Source organism: Lipotes vexillifer, unplaced genomic scaffold (assembly GCF_000442215.2).
Source record: "Lipotes vexillifer unplaced genomic scaffold, Lipotes_vexillifer_v1.1 scaffold184, whole genome shotgun sequence".
NCBI classification, from domain to species: domain Eukaryota; kingdom Metazoa; phylum Chordata; class Mammalia; order Artiodactyla; family Lipotidae; genus Lipotes; species Lipotes vexillifer.
This window is the reverse complement of record NW_006783561.1, coordinates 891,871-910,554: the sequence shown is the minus strand read 5'-3', so window position 1 is coordinate 910,554 and position 18,684 is coordinate 891,871. Positions and strand designations below refer to the sequence as shown.

General features: G+C 44.0%; 1 protein-coding gene across 1 annotated transcript in view; it reads left to right on the top strand.

The window, feature by feature from the left end:
- PIK3AP1 (phosphoinositide-3-kinase adaptor protein 1) overlaps positions 1-18,684 on the top strand; it is a 108,375-nt gene that overhangs the window by 30,272 nt on the left and 59,419 nt on the right. Inside the window, exons 2-3 of the mRNA XM_007456191.1 lie at positions 15,695-15,831; positions 18,265-18,409. Coding sequence (XP_007456253.1) covers positions 15,695-15,831; positions 18,265-18,409 — 282 coding nt within the window. The remainder of the gene's footprint in view (positions 1-15,694; positions 15,832-18,264; positions 18,410-18,684) is intronic.

Sequence of the window (18,684 nt, the reverse complement as noted above, 5' to 3'; positions counted from 1 at the left end):
CCCGCGTCTCCTGCATCGGCAGGCGGACTCTCAAGCACTGCGCCACCAGGGAAGCCCCCTTGCATCCTCTTTAATCCCATTTTAGTGTTTGCTTCTCAGAAGACCTGGACTAACAGCAGTGTACCACACCAAATTTCAGGACAGCTTGGTTCAGCTTGCCAACATAAATTGGGGATTAGTCAGTTTCCTGCTTCTCTTCAGATTCCACACTAAGAGGCTCAAGGCCCAAGGCCTTTCAGTGATCCTCCCTGTGTTGTATTTTTCCCCCCAGCTGGCAACTTAGGTGGTTGGTCTTATTCATCGATTCATCCATTCATGCAAGAAGCATTTATTGATTTCTCACGGTGATTTCTAGACTCCGGGGATCCAAAGATGAACGTCAGGGAATCTGCCCTCAAAGAAATCACAGACTAGTGGAAGAACAATTTGGTCGACAGATAAACGACTCTAATTGCTAATGACTCTTCTGTGCTTACTCTTTGTCAGGTACTCTTTTAAGTGTTTTATATGAATCAGCTCATTCTATACTTACAACTATTGAATGTGGTAGGTAGGGCCAGGTACTCTTTTAAGTGTATTATATGAATCAGCTCATTCTATACTTACAACTATTGAATGTGGTAGGTGGTATTATCATCTCCATTTGCACACGGGGAACCTGAGGCACAGAGAGGTAAGTGGCAGAGTTGTGATTTGAACACATGCAGAGCCCTCTCACTCACTGCTGTGCTACACTGCCCCTTGCCATGCCACCTCTTCTAAGAGTGTGACTGTGCCTGGGGAATGCAGGCTTCCACTGCGATGGAAACCCTGAGCCCAGAGCAGTTCAGTTCCCACTTTAAAAATCCCTATCAGCTGCCATAGTGATCTGCTGGGCCGTCTGGTGGGTGCAGATGCCTGCTTGTTGTGGATAATCAAGACTTGCTGCTCCTGCCTGCCTGGAGGTAGCAGGATCTCTGCTGGTGTCTGTCTCCATGGCTACCCAGAGCATCCCTGGGTTGCGTGACACTCACTTCCTGGGTCACGTTGGACTGGCTAGCCCTGGACTACTGTATGCAGAGGTATGCTTCTGCCCATTTCCACATGGAGAATCATTTCATAGGAGCTATCATTCGTTAAATGAATAGTAACAAAAATAACCAATAACTTTGTCTAGTACTTTAAAGTTTTCAAAGGGCTTCTAAGTGTTTCTCACTTAATCCCAATAAGCCTGTGCAGCAGGCCAGGCAGGTGTGAATATTCTCATTTTAAAAGAAAGGATACTGAAGCTTTGAAAAGTCACGATACCCTGTGACTTGGGAGATGGGACTTAAATCCAGGCCTTCTGTGGCTTCCTTGACTGTACTCTTTCAGATCCCCTTGGTAGCTGCATTTATGCTAGGAAATACTACACCATATCTTTAGAGCCTTGCGCTTAGTAGCCAGGTTTTAATTATTGGGGGCAGTCAGCAGCTCCTGGGTTTTTTTTTTTATTTTGGGATAAAAAATCAAGGGGTTTTTATTTTGACCCACAATTATTTAAGCAGATTTGGACGCCATCTTGTTGTTTTGTATTTTTTTTAAGCAGATCACTGAGGAGAGCATGCTCCCACCCCAACTTGATGGTACATGAAAACCAGATACAGCATTTCAGGGTGAGGAGTGAGAGAAAGTTACCCATTCCAAAGATGGAAAGTGAAACTGACCAGTCCAGTTTCATAGTTTCAGCTGGTTAGAATGCTAAAGGTCAGCAAAAGTGGGGGCAGGTAAACACCCTCTTGGCCTTTCCTGGAAGTGTGATGACTGAGTGGTACAGAGACAAAAGGAGAGGAGTTTTCTTTACAATTTCTTAACCTTGGTTCTACTATCAAGAGTTGCCTTCATCCTGTCAGTTCTTGGCTGGGTGAAAATAAACTGCATTTTCATGGTCTGCTCCAAACAAAGCCCATTTGTCCTCACACCAGTAAATCCAGATATCAGTGTCTACTTAGATTAGAATTGATTCCTGATCCAGGAAACAGAGAAGAAACAGTTTAAAGACTAGTTATTAATGGCCTCATTACAAGTCTGTGTCATTTGCCATTTGAGCGAAATTTACATACAGAGAGGAAGCACATTTATAAGTGTCTGAAAGAGATGAAGAAAGAGGAAGCTTTCATGGGGGCCTGTAGTAGCCCTTGCTTTGTTAGCAACAATGGGGTTTCCTGAGCAATGAAACAGGGACCTGCTGGCCTCCAGCCCTGAGAGCCCTGGTGGAGAACTTTCTCCCCAGTGGTGGCCTTTGGAATGTAGGTATGGACAGTGTGTCTTAAAGCTCTTGATAAACTTGGGCAGTGAAGCTGTGCTTGGTTGGAGCAGCCCCAGAGATGATGGGTCCAGGATAGAAATGGGTTTCTGTGGAACCTGGATCCCATGATGTGGCAGCAGATTTTTCCCCAACCCTTCCCAGATTTATCGCAGAGACTGGTTGAGGGAACTTCAGTCTGTGGCCAGGAAGCAGCTCACACAGGGAAATTATTTCCCCACTGGGGTCATGTTTCCCAAGAGCAGCTGCTCCTTTGGTCTGGGAAGTGGATAGGAGATGGGAATCTTGAGTTCTTAATGTGGTTCAACCATTAAACCAGCAGCTAATGACCTAGGGCCAGTCAGTTCATGTCCCCATGCCTCCAGTTCTCCCATCTGCAAAAGGGAGGTGGTCACATCTGTCACATGTGCCTGGGAACACAGAAAAGAACAAATGAAAACACATTAAAAAGTTCTGAGGCACTGGGTGGTGCAAGAGCTCTAAATATCCCTCAGCTTCTCGGGTGAGGATAGAGTGACTTGGCTGTGGTACTCAGAAAAGTTTCCTGTAGGTTGAACTTGGGAGGGGGTTGGAGGGCCCCAGCCCCAGCTGGGCAGGTAGGAGAGCTGGCGGCAGATTTTATCATTGGTGGGCAAGGGTGAGCCCATACTTTCATCGGTTGTCATGGCAGCCTCAGCTGCGGGGCTATTTTTATTCAAGCTGAAGAGCAAGTAGGGTGAGTTGGGGAGGGGACGGGAAGAACCATCATCCTTTGCTTTAAAACAAAACTAAACTAAACTGACACTTTGAATAGCTCATTTAGAGCAACTAGGTGGGGCCTGGATAAAGGTCTTAGGGGCCTGAGCTCTCCTCTCCTCTTGTCCTACCACCTTATCCTGAAATTTGAGTACCTTGAGGAGGGCCAGGGGAATTACCTGGTGAATGAAGGAAAAACGATTCCCTGTCTATGTGAGCTGGAAAAGACTGGGGTTGATGTACAGTAGATTCCTGATCCAGAGCCCTCTACCAAGTGCTGCAGATCCATCGATGTGTAGTGAAACTGGGCAGCCTCAGGAATCTGCAGCTGACACAGACCATCTGGATGGCAAAGCAGGTCGGATGTGACAGGTGAGTCAGCCTGTGTGGGGAAAGTCAGCAGCGTCGACTGCCTTAGGAAGTCAGTGTGGGCTTATGGGAGGAGCCGATCCATTCTTCCTTCTCCTTTCGACTACTTTCTCCTTATTTCCAGGGAGGCAGAGTGGCCACCATGAGTTTATTTAAAGTCTGAATTGGGGATGTGTCCACAGGGCTCTGCCTTACCTTTTTGGCATCATGAGGATGATGATGATGAAGGTGACAAGGACAATGATTGATGTCACTCTAATGAACTCACACTAACACCACTAAATAATCATCATCTCCTCCCTTCCCTGGCTTTAGTGCCAGTAAGACTTGTGGTGGGTAAGAGTCTGGCATTCCACTGACCCTCTTAACATCGTTCTGATTGATGACTGTACATGACTTCAGGGGGTAGCTGGTGACTTGCGGGTTGGGTCTACTTGTCACTGTGTTGGGAGTTTTTTAAGTGAAAGGGGTTAGGTGGATGGTAAATTCAATACCCATTAACCAAGGTGGGTAAAAACGGAGAAAGAAAGACCCATGGGTGATGACTAAAATGAAAAAGCAATCTTGATGTTTGCCAGGAAGCTGCAAGAAGGTGGGGTTGTTGAAACTCAAGATCTGAGTCCCACCACTGCCAGCCTCTCACCTCCCACTGCGAACCCACATGCTTTTTCAGTGGAGCAGAAGCTCCTTCATTGGGATCCACACGTTTGGAATCTGGGGACAAGGCCAGGACTGAGGTCTCCCTTTGTGCTTTCTAAGGACATAACAATAACTATGACACTGATTTTCTAAGCTTATAGCTAGTGTAAACAAGATACACGGTAGGAGTAATGTTTCGTATACTTAAGAACCATTTTTCTAAGCATTTTGTGAACCATGCTTGTGGTATGCTTTCAGACATTGGGTTAATTATAGCATCTTATTTTCTCATGAAAGCAGATAGAGCAGGATGTTGGCTTGGTAACACTTTGTTAGCCACTAGTTCATGTTATTTTACAGACTTAAAGACACTGCTTGCTCAAGGTGTGGTGGGTGGTCAGCCCCTCTGCTTCTCGTTTCTGACCAAGATTTAGAAAAGAGCTGACATATTCTACTTGTGTGTCTGGAATTATTTCAAAAACAAGCAAATTCAAGAAAATTCTTCAACTTTCAGAAAAATAAAACTATGGTTTTGGGAATTCCCTAGTGGTCCACTTAGTGCTCTGCACTTCCACTGTGGAGGGCACGGGTTTGATCTGGTCTGGGAACTAAAATCCTGCAAGCCGCGTGGTGTGGCCAAAAACAAACAGACTAGGGTTTTAATCTATATTTTACAGAATTTCCTTTTCTCATGAATACTATTTAGTGACAGGTCTTCTATGTGTAAACCAAACTCCTAGCATGGCATTTGGGGTTCCCTCCCTGCCCCTCTCCCCTCACCCTCCCTCCCTGCTTCATATAGAAGGTGCTCCCCTTGCTTCCTGTGGCCCACACACATCATTTGCTCTCTTGCCTTTGTGTCCTTAATCATGGCTTTACCTCTGCCAGAAAGTCCTTCCTACCCCGTGCCCGCATTCTCTGTGCCTTTCAAGGCCCTACTTGTCACGTCTTTGGGGATGTCCTTCCTTCTTTGATCCTTTAGTGGCCATAAACTGTGTTTTATACATCCCTGCTTATCCATTGTAATGTTTTGTTTTGAAGCTACTCCTGTTATCATTTGTCTGTGGAAGTTGGAGAGAAGCTGTTTCTCTCCTGTGCGGTCCCTCCACTATCAGCGAGGACAGAAATATTCTCACCCTGACATTTCTTAGGAGGCCTAGGATAGGCTTTGAATATTTGTTATTCATTGATAGGCATTGGATGTTTGTTGAAAGAATAAAGGAATGAATTACTAATTATTTTATTAATTTAAATGGAAAATATGTTTTTTTCATAAGAATGGTAATCTCAGCACCTAAATGCTATTTGCCTTAGTTAAAGTAAATTAACCTGTCTTCCTCATCCTTCAGGAAGTTTTTCTCAACTTTCTAAACTTCTGTTACATTTTTCATGTGCCGGCACTTTTATAAACACTTAGAAACATAACTCACTTTATTTAGCTATATTTATGGTCTCATAATGCTTGCTGGTATCACATAGTTCTCTCAATTGTTTCACGTGGAGCCTCACCTTCCCAGTTCAGTTGTAAGCTCCTTAAGGCCGACACTCTTGAGGCACACTCTTGGGAATCCCCGTGGGATCCTTGTCATGCATATTCAGTAGATACTTGCTCAGTGATTAGGAAGCTCAGGCTTCAGAACATTTTATGTCAGGCTTTGAGAAATAGTTGTTTTATGATTTCATCATCGTGGCTTAGATAGGCTGGATGAGCTTCATAATAGCTGAGAAATTTCATCCAGAGTGGAAAAGCCTCCAGAAGTTTCTCCAGACCTCAGGCAACTCTCTAATACTCCTGCCCCACCTGTGTGGTGGTCAAATTTGGGTCTCAATCCGGGATGCAAAGGCAGAGGGAACATGGCCCCTTTCCTTCACGGACCACGCTGCCTAGGTTGTTTCGCTATTCATTTCCGCTTTCTTCCAAGAAACCTTTGAATCTTCTGCACTCTTTCTTTCATCAGCCACACTGGAAATCCCAGATACAAATTGATGATGTCCCCCTACTTCACATCAGCCCAGAGACACATGTGGGCCCCTGTCTGGCTCCAGTGACCACTTCTATTTCATTCCATTTTTGGCTAGATTGGTGGAAGGCTCTTAATTCTCAGTTGAAATTTATCTCCTTAATTTCCTTCTCTGTTCACTTTCTTTATCCTTGTTATCTAAAAGTCAGATAAAATAATTCGACATGTTTATGCTACAGGCCTTCTTCCTGCCTTCCCACCTTTGCTTTACCTTATTAAAAATAAATCACTAATAAATTTAGCTTGACAAAGCGAAAGCAGTATAGGGACTTCCCTGGTGGCGCAGTGGTTGAGAATCCGCCTGCCAGTGCAGGGGACACGGGTTCGATCCCTGGTCCAGGAAGATCCCACATGCCGCGGAGCAACTAAGCCCATGTGCCACAATTACTGAGCCTGCGCTTTAGAGCCCATGAGCCACAACTACTGAGCCCGTGCGCCACAGCTACTGAAGCCTGCCCGCCTAGAGCCTGTGCTCCGCAACAAGAGAAGCCTACACACCACAATGAAGACCCAATGCAGCCAAAAATTTTTTTAAATTATTATTATTATTTTTTTTTTGCGGTACGTGGGCCTCTCACTGTTGTGGCCTCTCCCGCTGCGGAGCACAGGCTCCGGACGCGCAGGCTCAGCGGCCATGGCTCACGGGTCCAGCCGCTCCACGGCATGTGGGATCCTCCCGGACCGGGGCACGACCCTGTGTCCCCTGCATCGGCAGGCGGACTCCCAACCACTGCACCACCAGGGAAGCCCTTTTTAATTAATTAAAAAAATAAATAAATAAAATGAGTGATTTAAAAAAAACAACAATGAAAGCAGTATAGCATAATTCAGCTTTTCCCAAACTTCAGTCATTTGAGGATCATCAACATGGGTTTTGGTTTATCTTTTTTAACAGCTTTTTTGAGATATAATTTATATGCCATGCAATTTACCCGTATAGAGTGTACAATTCAATGGTTTTGGGGGGTATATTACATTATCAATTTTTTTTTTTTTTTGCGGTATGCGGGCCTCTCTGTGTTGTGGCCTCTCCCGTTGCGGAGCACAGGCTCCGGACGCGCAGGCTCAGCGGCCATGGCTCACAGGCCCAGCCGCTCCGCGGCATCTGGGATCTTCCCGGACCGGGGCATGAACCCGTGTCCCCTGTATCGGCAGGCGGGCTCTCAACCACTGCGCTACCAGGGAAGCCCCTACATTATCAATTTTTAAAAATTGTGAATATACATATACACATATATGTATATACATATGTACATATATGTATATACATATGCAACATAATATTTGCCATTTTAACCAATTTTAAGTATACAATTTGGCATTAAATACATTCACAATGTTGTGCAACTATTACCACTATCTGTTTCCAAACTTTTCCTTGTACTCTTAACAATATTTTCTTTAAGTCAATTCCCGTTTTTTTTATTTAAATAAATTTATTTTAAAAGGAAACTTTGCTGCTATAAGTGAAAAACCAGTATCTCTTGATAGAAACAAGGTAACTATAAAAATAAAGACAATAAAAACAAAACAGTGGTATTAAATTCTACTAGACACTCATGCCTGCAGAAGCCTGTGGGCTTAGGGCCTTGTTCCTTCCCTGGTTCAGAGAGAGAGGTAAGCATGTTAAGGAGAAGTTAAAAGCATCCTCTTACCAAACTGAGCCTTTCTTCTTGATATGAGTGGGATTGAAAGAATTGAAAGGGGACTGCTTTCTTACTGTGTGGCTCAGTGTCACTGCATGTTTGCTGTACACTTTGGAATCATCTCCTGTGTACCAGTCACCTGCTTCCCAGTGTGGGAAACTATCAGAGCACACGAGAGCATGGATTTGGGGGTTAACTTTCTATACAGCGTGCACTGTGTGACTTGGACAATTTATTTAAATTTCAGTGTCCTATTTTTTTCATCTGTGAAATGGGCAGAATTATTCCAATCTCTTAGTTGTGATAAAATAGAATCACATACGTCAAGGGTTTTGCATGGTTCCTGGCCTATAGTAAATGCTCAACAATGGCAGTTGTGGTCATTTTAAAGAATAAAGATACCTGTTTATAGTACTTTCCCCAAAGCTTAGCATTACCTTACAAGAGAAGTTAGCTTGTATATTCTGGAAAACAAAACACACAAACAAAAAAACGCTTCAAGATCAGAAAACATCATTCTCTGGCCATCCTTACCCTACCCCTCCCTCAGACTACCAAAAAACAGTCCTGACTGAACACCAATGTACAGGAAAGAAGCAGTAAGCACTGTGGTCTGAAAACTTATTTGGAAAGTGAGACAGTTGTAGCTTTGGGGCAGAGGCCCCCTGGAGCACGTGGGACCCTGGCTGGTTCAGTTGGAGTTCAGTGTCTTTTGACTTAAACCCCATCCTTGGAATGTGCCTGTTGGCCGTGGTGGCAGGTCATGGCATACCTAACCAAGGCAGTATTGCTTAGAACAAGGCAGGACCACCAGGTGTTGGTGAGCAAACGCCTATGTCATGTCTCATGAGCTACAGTTACAACCCCAGACCAGGAATAGCAAGTGATGCTGCTTCCTGCCCTGGTCCACATCCTCAAAGGAGGCACAGACCCCTGGGGGCGAATTCCTGTTCTGCCTCTTGCTTGCTTGCTGCACGACCTGGGCTGGGTTACTTCAATCCTTCAGGCACCGCGTTTCCATCTATCAAATAGGAATAGGATATTGATTTCTATCTCACAGGGTTGATGTGAGAACTAAATGAGATTGACTATTAAAGCAGTCACCACGATGTTCAATAAATGGTAACTTTTATTGTTGTCAATATTAGTAATAATCAGGAGTCTGTCACCAGCCCTCTTACCTAGTATGAGCTTGTCCATGTGGCTTGGTGTGTGTACAAGTGCATACACATACTCAATTCATTTAAAATTCATAGTTTCTTTAGACCCAAATAATGTTAAATAACTTTTTAGACTCCCTTGTAAAGGAAAAAGAATTATGAGCCTTTAGCGTTGGTAGATTATTTTGATGTTGTTGAGATATGTATAAACATATTCAACTCTGGATGCTTATTGTTCTTTCCCAACTCCAAAAGCAAAACAAACGAACCAGATACAAATACATGCATAAAATAAATACAGGGCAAACTGACTACATTTGTTTTGTCATAGATGATGGTCATTTACTGAAGCAGCATCATGAATGTGGCGCAAAGCTCTGGTGCACGCTGATTCTGTCCCAGGGGCTTGCTACAGCTCCCCAGTGTTATTGTGGGACTTGGATCTCCCACTGCATTTCTCTATGTGACGTAGTGTATGGGGAAACCTTCTTGTGTTCACTTGACACAAATGCCTCATTTACATGTCATCCTGCCCCCTGTCTTCTTTCCTCTTTCCATTTTCCTCTTCTTTCCTTCTTTCCATTAGCCCCTGACAGCTTAGCATGACCTAGTTGCAAAATGATACACACACACACACACACACACACACACACACGGGCACCACAGTCCTGTGGCTGGACCCAGTTATAATGTGGTCATCCAGATAATCTGGAATGTCTTTTCATCCCATTTTAAAGGCATTGTCATCTAAATGAAAAGCCTAAGCACTGATTCTCATAAGACTACATCTGAAGACTTTTGGCAGATACCAGTTTTGAGAAAGATTGATTCACATCCTGCCTAGATCCCCAAAGTTTTGAAGCAGCCTCCAAAATTAAACACAATATACAAAAGAGAAATAGGAAAGACCAAGACCTGGATGAAAGTGTTAACAGTGGTTAAGAACCAAAATTGAAACTGAGCTACCTGGCAGCAAGGGCAGAAGGTGAAACACACCATGTTAGCTTGTTCTTATTGTCTAATGAGAGAAAGCAGCTAAGTTCTCTGGGGACACAAACTTCCTGCCACTGAACTCAAGGAGTGTTTGCCACAAGGGCCCTTTATAGATGAGCTGGATGCACAAAGAAAGGCTTCTTCTATAATTTCTCCAGAGTTTCTCCAGGCCTTATAAAAGCTGAGAGGATATTGTTAAATTTTAAAGCAGTAAGTATAATATTGGTGTCTTAATAAGACTTTAACTGGCGAGGATCCTTGGGGTTTTCAGTGTGCCTTCACTCAAACTTTTATTTGAGTCGCAGGACAGTAAAGCTGGTGTTTATCTTCAAGGTGGGGAGGGAGCGAGAGGAATCTACACGTTTAAGTGGGAAACTTTGGAGCCATCTCACTCTTTCAGGTGGGTTTCAGTGGTACTTTTGTCTGGGTTGGTATATGCTTCAAAGGAAACTCTGCATCTGCTCAAGTGGTTGGACCCTGGCTTGGTCTGTAGTGCGCTGTGGAAGAGGCCAATGTGGCTGAAGAAACTTAAGTGATGGTGCTGTCCATCAGCGCCACCAGAATCTCCCTACAGAGTGAATGGCATCCTGCCTGACTTCTTGAAATGAATTAGCTGCCAGTAGCTAATTCATTTCAGGTGACTAAATGGATAGACCTACTGGAAGGGATTGTTTATAGGACCCATCTGAATGCTGGGGAAATCTGCCAAGTGCTGTACTATTAGGATCAATCTCATCGTAAATGATACCAAGCTGATGAAGTGATTAGCCAAAAGATTCAGCTGTTAACTTCTCTCTTCACCCATCCCCATCATCAAAGTGCTTTCTCATTGTGGAGAATATGAAAATACATGAACAGTTGGAAGGTAGGAAAGAAGGAAGAAAAGAGGGACGGGGGGAAGGATCATGCAGTTTATCCATACATTTCTTCTGACCTTTTAAAATGCATTTTCCTTTATATAATTGATATACTACATTATAAGATATATGATTTTATATTCTGCTGTTTTGCTTAACATGTCATAAGCTTTTACTTAAAACTCTTTGAAAATAATATTTTTAATATTCTTTTATCAGACAGGTTGTTTTTAGTTTCTCAGCAATGCAAAGGATTATTTAGCAGACATCTTGGTTCACTATCTTTGTCTATATTTTGAACAGTTATTTTCCTCCTTAAGAGAGATTTCTAGAAGTAGAATTATGTGGCCAGATATGAACATTTTAAAGACTTGCTCTTTCTCTGTATATGGTCACATGGCTTTCCAGAAAGGGTGTACCAGTTTATAGTTTCTTCAGCAACAAATGAGAGTATCTGTCCTACCTCACCTTTAAATATTTCCTAATTAGAAAAGGTGAAATAGTAATATATTATTTTTATTTGCATTTCCATGATGATTAGAGATAATGAATGATTTTTAGTTTTTTTGAATGGGAAGGTAAGTTTTATTTCTTCCTTTGTGAATTATCTACTTATTGGGCTTTGGGTATTTTTAAAGAGATTTCTATGACCTCTTCATATATTAAGGAGATCAGCCCCTTGGCATATTTATATCAAATTTTTTAACCAATTTGTGGTTTGCCGTTGAATTTTTCGGTAACAGTTTTATTGAGATATAATTCACATAACAAACAATTTACCCATTTAAAGTATACAATTCAATGATGTTTTTGTATATTCACAGACTTGTGCAACTATCACTACAGTCAATTCTAGAATATTTTCATCGCCTCAGAAAGAAACCTCACACCCTTAGCTATCATCTCCCAACCTCCCCCAGCTTCCCAAGAACCCCAGCCCTAGGCAATAACTAATCTACTTTCTGTTTCTGTAGATGTGCCTATTCCGGACATATCGCATATTTGGAATCATATAATATGTGGTCTTTTGTGGCTGGTTTCTTTCACTCAGCGTAATGTTTTCAAGGTTCATCTATGTTGTAGCATATATTGGTATTTTATTCCTTTTTATGGCTGAATAATTTGTCAATCCATTCATCAAAGAATGGACAATGGGTTGTTTCCACCTGTGGCTATTATGACTAATGCTGCCCAAGCATTACAATTTAGTTTTTAGGTTTTTATAAATTTGTCTACTAAAATTTTAAATTCATGTCATCAACTCTATTGCTTTTTGGATTGTATTTCTTCAGTTGTTTTTTTTTTTTTTTAACTTTTTTATAATGTATTTATTTATTTATTTATTATGGCTGTGTTGGGTCTTCGTTTCTGCGCATGGGCTTTCTCTAGTTGTGGCAAGTGGGGGTCACTCTTCATTGCGGTGCGCAGGCCTCTCACTATCGCGGCCTCTGTTGTTGCGGAGCACAGGCTCCAGACGCGCAGGCTCAGCAATTGTGGCTCACGGGCCCAGTTGCTCCATGGCATGTGGGATCTTCCCAGACCAGGGCTCGAACCCGTGTCCCCCGCATTGGCAGGCAGATTCTCAACCACTGCGCCACCAGGGAAGCCCTCTTCAGTTGTTTTTAAACAAATCTTTTCCCAAAACAATGATAAAATTTTCAACCATATTTTTAATTTTTAAAATTTGTTTTCATTGTTCATTTCAATCTATAATCCATCTAAATTTTATTTTGGAGTGTGTAAGAATTAGGAAGATTCTAAACAGTCTCTCTGTCCCTCCATGCCCACCCCAAATAGCTAAATTTTTTCAGTACCATTTGCTGTCATCCTCACCAACCATTTTCTTTATTCTGTACTGATTTTTAGTGCTTTCTTTACCACGTATTAAGTTTTTATGAGAATGCAACTTGATTTTGCAGTTGTCTATTGTACTTAATTGCTTGGTTGAATTTTTTAATAAATTTAATATAAAATAAGACTATCCTTTATTGTTTTTTAAACTTTAGTAGGAGACACAAAACCTATATAAATGGAATTTTCCTAGATAGGAAAATTAAATGTTGTAAAGAAAAACATCATGGCAACTACAATTTAAAATTCAATGCAGCAATGGGTGTGTGACCTGTACTTTACATTTTATTTGAAAAGTGAGAAAAATTTTCTGTGTGATTATTGTTTTAGTCAGATTTTCTACTTATTTTGAGACAATTCTGGTAACATATTTTTCTATAAAAGTTGTATTGAAATTAAAAAAAAAAACTCTTAGCAATGAGTTTTCACATCAGTATGTTTCTAAAATTCTTCTCCATATCTGCTGTTATCATCTCTTTCTTATTTGGCTTATTTCTATTTCTCTGTTCTTTTCTTGATTATATTTACTAGAGCTTTGACTCTTTGGCCAGCCAGCTAATTGGGTCAGTAATTTGGGAGAAATGAAGAGATTTTCTTTTTAAAAATTAATTAATTAATTAATTTATGGCTCCATTTCGTTGCTGCACACAGGCTTTCTCTAGTTGCAGCGAGTGGGGGCTACTTTTCGTTGCGGTGCGCAGGCTTCTCATTGTGGTGGCTTCTCTTGTTGCAAAGCATGGGCTCTAGGCGCACAGGCTTCAGTAGTTGTGGCATGTGGGCTCAGTAGTTGTGGCTTGTGGGCTGTAGAGCATAGGCTCAGTAGTTGTGGCGCATGGGCTTAGTTGTTCTGTGGCATGTGGGATCTTCCTGGAGCAGGGCTTGAACCTGTGTCCCCTGCACTGGTAGGCAGATTCTTAACCACTGTGCCATGAAGGAAGTCCCTGAAGAGATTTCTTCTTTTGAAGCAATGGACTGTACTGTGGGTCTATCCCAATGAGATTATACCTGTACAGTAAATTATAATAGGTTGGTACCCACCACGCTAGCCACACAGGATAGTGTCTAAACAATTCTAGAATGATAAGTAGTTCCAGGGAGCTTCTTGCAGCTTTAAGAAACTGACTGAATGTTTTAAGTGAATGGGGTTATTTTCTCATCCAGGAAGAACCTCAGAAATGAAAAAATGGCATGTTCAGGCATCAAATAATACAAAATTAAAGCTTGATGTGGTGTTATATAATTATTAAGAAGAAGAATATCAATTATCCCTAATTTTGTGGCTCTTCCTTTCACAGATTCCCGTGGTGGGTGGGAGTTGCTTGGATGGCGTGTACAGCTCTGTCCATGGAGATGGTCCCTGGCCATTTTAGTAGTAACCAGTCAAGGAGAAAAGGATGTGGGGAAGGGCAGATCCAATGCAGAAAATGGCAGCCTCCCGTTAATTTGGCTTGGACTGCAGAGAGGTGGGAAGACCACTGCACTTAGCCTTTGCAGGGGGATAATTAGCACTGAGTAAGTGAGGTAGGACTGAAAGGAAAGGAAAGATAGAGGAGATTGATGGTTCTGATGCCTAGTCATAAACAGTTCCTCCTTGAAACTCCCAGGGTTCTTTGCCCCCTCTCTTAGCACTAAGATCTGCCTGGATTCATGCTGTGTGAACAAGGTCGGAGACCAAGCTGCACTCAGCTCGGCCTTCTGGAATAGTGCATCTTGGGAGAAATCACAGACAGGGGACAAGCAGCAGGAGTATGTGCCTCACTGCCCATCACACTTTGGGGCCTTGTGTAGACATCTGTCAGCACACATGTCAGGCTCTAGGACAAGACCCCTGTCCAAGGCTGTGGGGCTTTTAAATTGCGTATCTGGGAAGCCTCAGCCCCTCCCCCGGCCTGAGAAGGTCCCCGGAGGCCCTTGCCTCACAGTTATAGCCCTAGGACACGGTGGTGCTTGGTTCCCCATCCCTGCTCTGCCACCTCACCCTTCATGGTTGTGGGAGCACAGCCCTCCCCTGGCATGACCTGGGATCTAGAGTGCAAGCTTGTGTTACAGCTTTCTGTGGAGACATATCAGTGGCTGGTCTGCCACCCCAGCTTTCTCCCAGGAAGGATTGCACTCCTTCTGTGGGAGGCCAGCCTGCAGGAATCAGTCAAGTTAACCCCTACCTCTCACCAGCCCTTTTAGATTGCGGTCTCTCTGAAGGTAGGATGGACGTCTGGTTCACCTTCATGTCCTCGCAGTACCTAGTATGTTTGTCTGGCTCTGTCAGTGGTTTAGGAATGGAGAAGAGCAAGCCCAACGAAGGGACTAGATGAACCTTCCCTCTCCTTGTATCCATTCTTAACCATTTTGTTCCTCTTTGAGGAACACACACACACACACATGCACACACACACAGAATCTTGCACACAGGTACCCTATCAATCAATGAGTCCTGGTTAAGAGCCCCTGCCCTAGAATGCTGGTAGGTTCCACTCACCCCCATCTCAGCGTTACCTCATTCTGTGCCACGCCCTATCTGCACACCCGTGCTCACCTTCACTGAATCTGTGCACGCTCTAATCTTTCCACAGCAGACGTGTTGGCTGTGGTACTGATTTGGAACCCGGTTATACTCTAAGATTTGTTGAAAGTGATTGCTTTTTACCCCGGCTCCAGAGAGAGTACGTTAGCTAGCCATGACCCTGAGGAATAATCGCTTCCTGGAAAGCGCAGGTTTTACTTGATGTTCAAAAGATGATCTTTAAGTGGACAGTCCGTTCTTGAGCCCCCCTGAGGAGAAGGGGCCTCTTTCCTCACAGTCACTGAAGCCAGCCCTGCAAGAAGTCCAGAGGTAAAGCTTCCAGAAATCTATTGTTTGCGACTAGACCTGTCAGCCTCAGACAGCAGCCTGCCTCAAATTTTTTGGCTTTTCTCCACACCATCGTCCTCTTGTGTTCACCCTACGCTCATGGCCTCCATGGTGGTTGACGTTTCCCCATGAGGTCCTCTTTCATGATTTCCTGAGTCACTACCTTCAGCCCTATTTGTTTGACGGTTGGAGCCATTTCCTATTTGGTAACTTCTGGGGTTTTAATGGGGGTGGAACATGCCCAGCACCGCTTCCTTCTCTTTCCATTCAGCTGTGTTCTCTGTGCCACAGATTCTGGCTGCGACTCAGTCACTGACACTGAGACCGAGGACGAGAAGGTCCTTCCCTACTCGGAGCAGCAGATCCTGCCATCGAAGACTTCACCTGGGAACCTGATGGTGGTGCAGCCGGACCGCATCCGCTGTGGGGTAGGCACTGCTGGGGCTGGTGGATGGATGTTGGAGCATGGGCTTTGGGGCTTTTCAGTGGAAGTTTGTTGTAGTAAAGGCAGCGGGGTTCTCCTGTTGCACCTTACTATAATCCCAGCCTTCCTGTGGGGTTTCCCTGTGCACTAGCTACCCTGCGACCCCCAGTGCCTGGGCCCTGGGCACACCTCACTCCTTTAAGTCAAAGGGAGACGAGCCCAGGAATGTATGTGTCATCAATCTAAGACATTAAGTTCATGATCAAAAACTTAAAACGTGTTGAAGACCAGCAGACATGAATATTACAAAACACTTATATGCCAACCCTGAAGTTAGAGGCCTGGGTCTGTTCCTTCCAGCCTAGCTCTGGGCATTTTGAGAGCTTGCTTCTCCATCAACTGGCCCCCTTTATGGCCCAAATGAATGCCTTGAAGCTCGGTGGCTGAGACTTGCTGCCCAGCATTGCTTGCAAAAGGGAGAAAATTAATGCCTGCGCATGTGACTAACGTTTTCAGGGGTAGGACCTATGTTAAGAGGTGACCTGAATGTGATGGCCAACTGATGGGCCACTGTCATTTGAATCCTATCATAGTATTGATAGTTTTTCATTATCTTTCTTTTCCTGATGAGAAATGTGTGATATTGGTTCAGAGCACTGAAACACTTTTTGGTGGGTAGGAGCCCTGTGCTAAGTTTGCCACTGTGGGATCCTGTAGGCAAGAGGGCATGATGGCCATGGAAATGGGAAGTCCTAGCTTCCCTGCACTTGTGAGTGCTTTTCTGCGCGGCCTGAGGCCACGAGGCATTGGGCAAGGACTCCCTCCATGAGGGCTGCAAACTGCTGCTTCGGGCTGGATTGAACTCATAGACATGTTTGGTTCCAGCTGCACAGTGTTTTAAAGAGTTAGGCATGAAAACCTGTTTCCAGCCTCCTTTGAATCAGAATCTGGTAATACCAGACCTGAGATGAGCAGCTGGGCCAAGTGACCCTTTAGATGGGGCTGTGCATCCCAAGGTCACTGGTTCTCATCACTCCCCTTTCTTTGTACCCACTTCACTCCTTTTCCTTACCGTCCAGGCCTTTGTAGTGGGCATTTCAGTTTCCAGTGCCCTCGTACTCCTTCCTGCCTGCCCCACGCCCCTTTCATCCTGAGACCACGCTGGTGGGTGCCTGTGGGGAGAGGATTTAGAACTAAAGGATGATGCCCCTCCCATGCCCCCTGGTTTTCCAGGCTTTGGCTCCTTCTCCTGTGCTGGTTGCCACTGACCCAGGATTCTCACTGTTGCCTGCTCCAGGTCCCTGGCTCCTGGGGCAGCTGGGCTGGGGTTGGGTCATGACTGTCAATAGGAGAGACACATTCGTCTTCTCTGGCTCCCCATGCTCCCTGGGAGAAGGGGCAGGTGGGAGAGGGCTAGACCTTCAGTGGGAGTCAGGTCAACCACAAACACACTCACATTCACCCTAAGCAGTCTCCTTGAGCCAGGACCACATCCCCCTCCCACCTGTTCCGGAATCGTGGCCCTTGTCACGAAGGCCTACTATAAGGGCTGGAGAGCAGAATCTTGCAATGAACATTTAGGGATTAGCTGTGGCCAGAAATTTCTCCTTTTCCCCTGCTTTTTGGAGGGCCTGTTCTTTCCAGTTCAGTGTCTTAAGAGCTTAACCGCGTAACCAGCCCAGTAAAACAGATAATTCCATTTAGCAGGTTGGGCAGGAGGTCTCAAAGCAATGTAAAATAGCTACTTAGGTTGCTCAGTGCCTTGGGAAAATTAATCCTCCAGTAAGTTATTTTTGTCCATCTAAGAACAGCATAAATTGCAGAACCCAAGAGGGCTTCTCTAAATTAGTACCTCTTACTCTGTAAGGTGCATGAGTCACCCAGGGGTCTTGGTAAAATGCAGACTCTGGTGTGGTCGGTCCAGGCAGGCTTGCGATTCTGCATTTCTAACAAGCTTTCAGGGATGCCAATGCTGCTGGTCCCTTGGCCTCGCTTTGAGTAGCAAGGCTGTTCTAGAATAGTGCTTCTCAAACTATCTGTGGTGAAGAACTTTCAAAAATTTTTGTTGTTTTAAATTTCCAATTCTGCCATGGGCCAATACTTTTATAATATACAACAAAAAAGAAATGCTATAAATATTAAATAAAAAGACATATGAAATACAAGCCCCAGGTTTTAAAATTATTATTAGGTTTGACAGACATAAAATTACTCTATCAAATTGCTATTAAGGTTTATAAGTGTTCACTCTTGGTTTTTGTAACTTGTCTTGTTGGGACCCATGGCAAGCAGTCACTGCCCGCCACTGGACTGCAGACCCCACCCTGCTCTGGAACAGCCTCACTAGGTAGAGCTGGGGCTGCAGAAGCTGGGGAGGCCCTCTGGCTCAGCACCCTAACAGGAGGGAGAAGGGACAATGACCGGTTTCCCATTCCAGGCAGAAACCACTGTCTACGTCATTGTGAGATGTAAGCTGGATGAGAGGGTGACAACAGAAGCCGAATTTTCTCCTGAAGATTCTCCCTCGATAAGGGTGGAAGCCAAGCTGGAGAATGAGTACACCGTCTCCATGAAAGCTCCCAGTAAGTTGCCCCATTTACCTCCAGAAATTAGGCATCATGTGAAGAGGCCCCCTCTTACTTTCTTTTACTTGCCGACAACTGTCTTCATCAGCTACTGAGAAAAGTGGCAGCCAAGATGTGGATTTGGTTGCCATGTTCTATTTAAAGGAAAAGGAAGTTGTATAAACATATACGTGTGATTGGGGCGGGGGGAGATGGATATACTAAAATGTTTATAAAGTTCATATATTAACATTTTTTGAAATTAGAGAAAAATAGGAAAAGTAGGGGAAGAA